This window comes from Halyomorpha halys, unplaced genomic scaffold (genome assembly GCF_000696795.3).
Source record: "Halyomorpha halys isolate HHAL.00 unplaced genomic scaffold, Hhal_1.1 Scaffold1697.1, whole genome shotgun sequence".
Taxonomy (NCBI): domain Eukaryota; kingdom Metazoa; phylum Arthropoda; class Insecta; order Hemiptera; family Pentatomidae; genus Halyomorpha; species Halyomorpha halys.
In genome coordinates this window covers 108,096-114,095 of record NW_027115501.1, presented here as the reverse complement: position 1 = coordinate 114,095, position 6,000 = coordinate 108,096, and the positions used below count along the sequence as shown (strand labels likewise).

Genomic DNA, 6,000 nt, shown 5'->3' with positions numbered 1-6,000 from the left:
TATATATATATATATATATTTATTGAAGCTCATTTCCCGTAAATGGAAAACAAAAGGAATTCAGTATGGCCTGGAAAAACCAATAAAAGTTTCCAGAGATTCCGAGTAAAACATTAGGACTCCTGTCTTTAGATGCTCAACACTAGAAAGTTAACTCAGATATAAAGCCTTATAAATTTTTTTTTTTCATAGCTCATCTAAATAAAATTTCTAGATCCACACCTATTTTGATTATTTAGTCATATGTGTTGCCAAATGATTATTCAATTATCAAATTTTCTTACTTATGAAAAAAATATGATTAAAATAACAATAATATTTCTTCAATTAGATCAATCCTTAATTTAATCTTCTATAAAACTTTTGATAAGAAATGAAAATAAAAATAATAGAATTATACACAGAGAATACTTAAGTACTTATCTTTGCTCTAGCTGCTTTATTTTGTTTTGTTTTTATCGAAGATCTGTACTTGCTGTACACATGCAATATGCAAACATGCAATCAGCCAAAAATAAATGAAAACTTAACTAGATATTTTTAATTTACTTTTCACTAATGATTCAAAAATAAGCATAATATAAAAGGAAGAGAATAAATAATACTTCTAAAAAAAAAGATAATGAAATTAATGCAAGGGCAATCAAAGCTGTATAAAATAATTCTTGAATATATGAGCATTTTTTTATACAATACAAATCTAAAATGAATACTTATTCTATAAATATTATTTACAAAGAACTTCACCACCTCCATCTTAACTTTTTTTCATATATTTCCAATTATGCTATAACTGTTACATGTTTACCATCTGAAATAAAATCCAAAGTTTTAAATTACAATAAAAAGAAAAAGCGAGAAAAGATTTAAATATCAATCTTATTCTCTCCTTTCCTCTGTAATATGCTATTATCTACCGACCTCCTTGTGTTCCTTTTTACATTATCTTGAAATCCACCCTTGTCTAACTGGTTTTTTACCTTCCCTTGTTTCTTAATCTCCAATCAATGACACTCAATTTTCTGATATCTAGTTAGACCTGTACATATGTGACAACCCTATAAAAATTCTTGCCTCTTCTCAGCCATATTAGATATATATTCATTAGATATATTCATGTACCTCTTATATCCCAAAATTTACACCATCATTCTGGTCACCTTAGATGAACTCCCTTCTCTCCCCCAATAAAGTGATGAAATGATAAAAAGTAGGAAAGAAGGAAGGAAAACTCTATTGCTAGCAGATTATATGTACTAAAAAATTATTCCTACCTCAATCCAATTACCTCAATTCTCCCACAGTCACTCCCAATGATCTCAATGACTATTCAATATCCTCCCTTTTCAATCCAAGTCCTACAACCGACATTGAACAAAGCTTAAACCCAGAGAACTTCTTTTTCTCCCACTTGCTCTACAAAAATTTACTTACTACTATTTCAAAATCTCCCACTAATGATTATGGTCCTGACAATATTCCAGTAAAACTAATAAAATTCTGTCTTCCAGTTCTTATTGCTGTCCTCTGCCATATTTACAACTTATCCTTGTAAAACTCCTTATTCCCTTCCACTTGGAAAACTGCTTTAGTCCACCCATTAAATAAAGTTTTAAATCCTTCCACAACAAATGACTTCCATCCTAATAAAAAAAATAAACAACCCATGACCTCCACACTTTCATTGAAAACTAAAACTAACTATCCTACAGAGTTACCTTCCTATTATAACACATTTGAATAGGTCAAGTTTTCATTTCAAGGGACCGCCACAAGATAAAAGTCAAGACGCTAATGCTAGAATCGAACGTGTGCCAGCTAAAATTGATACAATTCCTTACTGCATCTTCACTAGTATGGTCCAACATAGATTTTACATTTATTTTTTCAGTTTATATTATTGGAAAAATTAAGTTTCCTTAAAACAATCAGATGTAAATGCTCCAGGAGATGTATAGATTTCGAAATATTCAAAAAATTAGATTACATACTTCAATAAACCATATCTGTGCTAAAACTGGTCAGTTTCGTTTTTCTTTTTCTTTTTTTTATTGCCTTCCAAATAAACTTAGTTTACCATAAAATGTATATTTTTTCAGCTATTTGCAAATGAAGTTTTCTTTTCATAACTTTTTTGTCCTGTATTTTCTCAAAGATTTATGTCACATGTCCAAAGTAAAAGGACTTTGAGTAGAAGACTTTAAGCAAGTTTCATCTAAATTATTAGAGCACTAAAACTGCTACAGTCTAGAGGAAATCACATTTTTCAATTATTATGGGTAATTGGGCCAGAACAGTCAACAGGTTATTCACAATTGATAGACAGCCTGGTTTAGACCATTGCTAAATCAAAATAGATCATAATAAAAGCTTAATCTATATACATTATTTATAAAACTAATAATTCCTTTGCTATGGCCATTTAAATATATAAATTTAATATTTATTTCAAGTTTCATCTAAATTATTAGAGCACTAAAACTGCTACAGTCTAGAGGAAATCACATTTTTCAATTATTATGGGTAATTGGGCAAGAACCTCGATTTGATAAGCAGATATTGGGGGCCTAAATACTTACTATAGAAAAAAAAGAAGCAACAAAATTATTCCCTCTCCTCTCCTCTTGTTTCTTCTGAGACTTATATAGTCGACCAAACTACAGAGAAATTTATAGATGGTATTAGTGGAGTGTGATACCACTCGTTGGTTTTTATAAACATACCACTGTACTGTGATAAACAGAAAAACTAATAGTTTTAATAGCAAGGCATTTGAGAGCTCTTATTTACTGAATTCTGTATTAGTCTTTTCTCATCTGACATGGCACTATCTCACTTCATTTTATAGTACTTACTTAATGTAACAAATAATATACCTAGCTGTATAAGACTTCAATAAAAGTCTTAAGTCAACAAAAAAAAAAAAACTATATACACTGGAAAATTTTATTCTATAGTACAATTTCTAGCAATATCTAAACAAATAATAAATTTTACTTACCGAAGCATAAAGTTGTTAAATGTGAATATAATCATCTGCTCGGTTGACAACTAGAAGGTGTCATTTTTTGATAACTCTTCTATAAGTAATGATGATATTACTTACACAAGAAAAAATATATTTACATATCTATATCTATCACACCAACACAAGCAGACAAATAAACCACACCACTTTTATGTAGAGAGTTTAGAGTTTTAATATGTACATGCAACTTTCTTCTCTTCTAGCCAGCATCTTTTCTTCCTAATATGGGACAATTTACTTCAAAGATTCGTAACTAATTGAGATAATAAATCAAGTAACATTGGTAAATTTGAAATTAATAGTAACCAGTTTTCAAATAACGATATAGAAATAAATCATCTTTCAGTTCTACTCCATAACAGTTATTCAAAATTAAAAATAATATTTCATTTTTTAAAAAAGGACTGAATCACTGTGTCAACTGAATGCCTCAACTAATAGTAAAATTTATAAACAAATAGATTTTAATAAATTTAATATATTGAATGAATTTTGGAGTTTTTTTTTAAAGAATATGACTGAATTTATATAAAACTATTTATTTTATTTGTATTAGCTTGGTATCTGTACAATAGAAAATTTATTTTTATTTATATAAATATCACTAAAGATTTGTTAATAAGTTCTAATTGTTTAATAAGTCACATTAATAAAAGATAATTTTTTTTTTCTATTCTAACTTTATTTTGTTCAAAAATGATGCATTTTACTATCTCTTTTGATCACTTATTGGGAAAAATTTCAAGGAATATGATTTTAATCAATTGGTCTGTATGTATGATGTGAATGTAATGTAATCAAGTTTCAAGATGATCTCTCAAGAAGGATCTTGGGTGAAAAAGTACCAGTAAAAGAGCCTGGTTTTCAATCTTACAATATTATTGGAAGGCTGTGTTTTTCAGCACTGCGGACTAACCACCAGATTCATCCTTTGATTTTATTTCTGTTTTATCACAGCTATTAGGATTTAGAATAGTTAGAATAGGTTTATTGAATACTTATCTCCTTCCCAACTGGTTAGCAGCTAACTAGGATTAGTAATCATGTCGATATTTACTTTAAATAATATTATTTTTTTCTTTTAGAATCCTGTACCAAGAGTCTTTCAGCAAAAATTCTCAAAATAAGATTATGAAGCTTTTATTAATGAAAAATTTTCTAAGCTACATTCAAAAAAGATATTAATTGTACTCAATTAATTATGAATTTGTAAAATAAAATAATAATGATACATTCTCTATATTTTTAAACACACATATGATTTGTTAACATGGATTTTGACTTGATCAATTTGAATATCAATTTTTGTTTTAATTCATTTTGAATTGGAAATTGAATGATGATTTAGAATTCAATGTTAGTTCTTAATCGAAGGCCCTGACCCTACTAGTAATAAAAACATTACCATGCTTAAGGCATTTTGTACAAAAAAGCTAGTTTTCACATTTTGAAAGTGCATTCAAGCAGTGCATCAATATTATTTACATGTTTAGCTCATCCTAATTTATATTTAATAATTAGTAATTACAATTTATCCATAACATTTAGAGATTGTAACTATTGAATTATAAGCAAATACCTTGACCAGTCTCTTCTAATATTCTTAAAGGAAATCATATTTATCAAAATGAATAGATCTTAGAATTAAATTAGGTTCTCAGAGTCCAAAACGTTTATAATTTGTTACATGAAGTTGTATTTTACAGAATAGGTCATGATTATCCACATTAAATCTTGAATATATGGTGTTTGATTAAATGCTAGACCCATTTAAATGAAATCAGTATCTTATTTTCACAAACTTTTTTACTCTAATAATTTAATTTAATTTATATTTTATACATATATTACTTTAAATTTTTATGTTATAAGTTTTGAAATTTTCCAATGCTAAATTTTTAGATAATTTCAATTAAAATATATTCAATTAGCTTAAAATTATTTCTCTGAAAAGCATCTTTGATAATCTTTCAGTGATTGTTCTAATAATTAGTAGTTCTAATTGCAATCACATGCATGCAAATAAGATAAATCTTTAGGTTTTAAATAAATAATAATAAATCATTAAGGCATAAGATGATGTGAGATAACATATTTTTCTTTTATAAGATGGTCAAAGGTGCAGTCAGAAAATAAACAAAAACTTATTAATTTGTGCCGACGTTTCGACCTGAATTCAGGTCTTCATCAAGGAAAAAAAAAAGAAAAGATAATAGCCATGACTCAGAGAAACATAAAAAAAAAGTAAGCAAAAGCTCCCGTATGTAATATTTCTTTATTTATTTCCTATTCTCCATATTTCTTCTCCCTTGTTCCTTCCTTTTTCATATTTTTTTTGTATATTATATATTTCATTTTCTCTCCTACATTTCATTTTGTTGATTTAAATTGTTTTTCATTATTTTAGACACATTACAATACTTACATATCTCATCATGTTAAGTCCATTACTCATCATTTACATTTTCTTCTGCACCTTGCATTATGTTTATTTCTTCAAAACTTTTTGTTTTTTTAGTTTTTCATAATTTATTTTGTATAATTCTTACTTCTATAATATTATATTTCATCTTCTTTGGTTATCAATCTACTACTATCTACTTCTATTGTTATTAATCAACTACTTTCTACTTAATTCATTATTATGTGTATTTCCATATTTGTTGGTTTATTATTTTCCTTTTTTCCTATTTCTCTGAGTGATGGTACTTATCTCTTTTATCTGTTATTTTAGCCCTGATGAATATCTGAAATTCAGATTGAAACATCAGCACAAATAAATAAGTTTTTGCCTGTTAGCGAACATCCCTCTCCCCTCTCTCCCCTCCTATCTTCTCCTCATATTATTCTACAGTCAACCATTAACACCTCATTATTTTTCTTTTCAGTTAGTAATGTTAATTAAATTTCAATGTTCATGCAAACGTCACAACCACAAAAGGAAATATAAATTCAATAATAATTATCATACA

General features: G+C 27.3%; 1 protein-coding gene across 8 annotated transcripts in view; it reads right to left on the bottom strand.

The window, feature by feature from the left end:
• LOC106690386 (large neutral amino acids transporter small subunit 2) overlaps positions 1–6,000 on the bottom strand; it is a gene marked incomplete at its 5' end in the record, with an annotated part of 72,152 nt that overhangs the window by 1,949 nt on the left and 64,203 nt on the right. For 2 of the 8 annotated variants that reach the window (XR_010844862.1, XM_014435810.3), the window contains 1 exon segment: positions 3,002–3,080. Coding sequence is in view for 2 of the 4 variants with exons in the window: in XM_014435810.3 (XP_014291296.3) it covers positions 3,033–3,080 (48 nt within the window). 8 annotated transcript variants of the gene reach the window in all.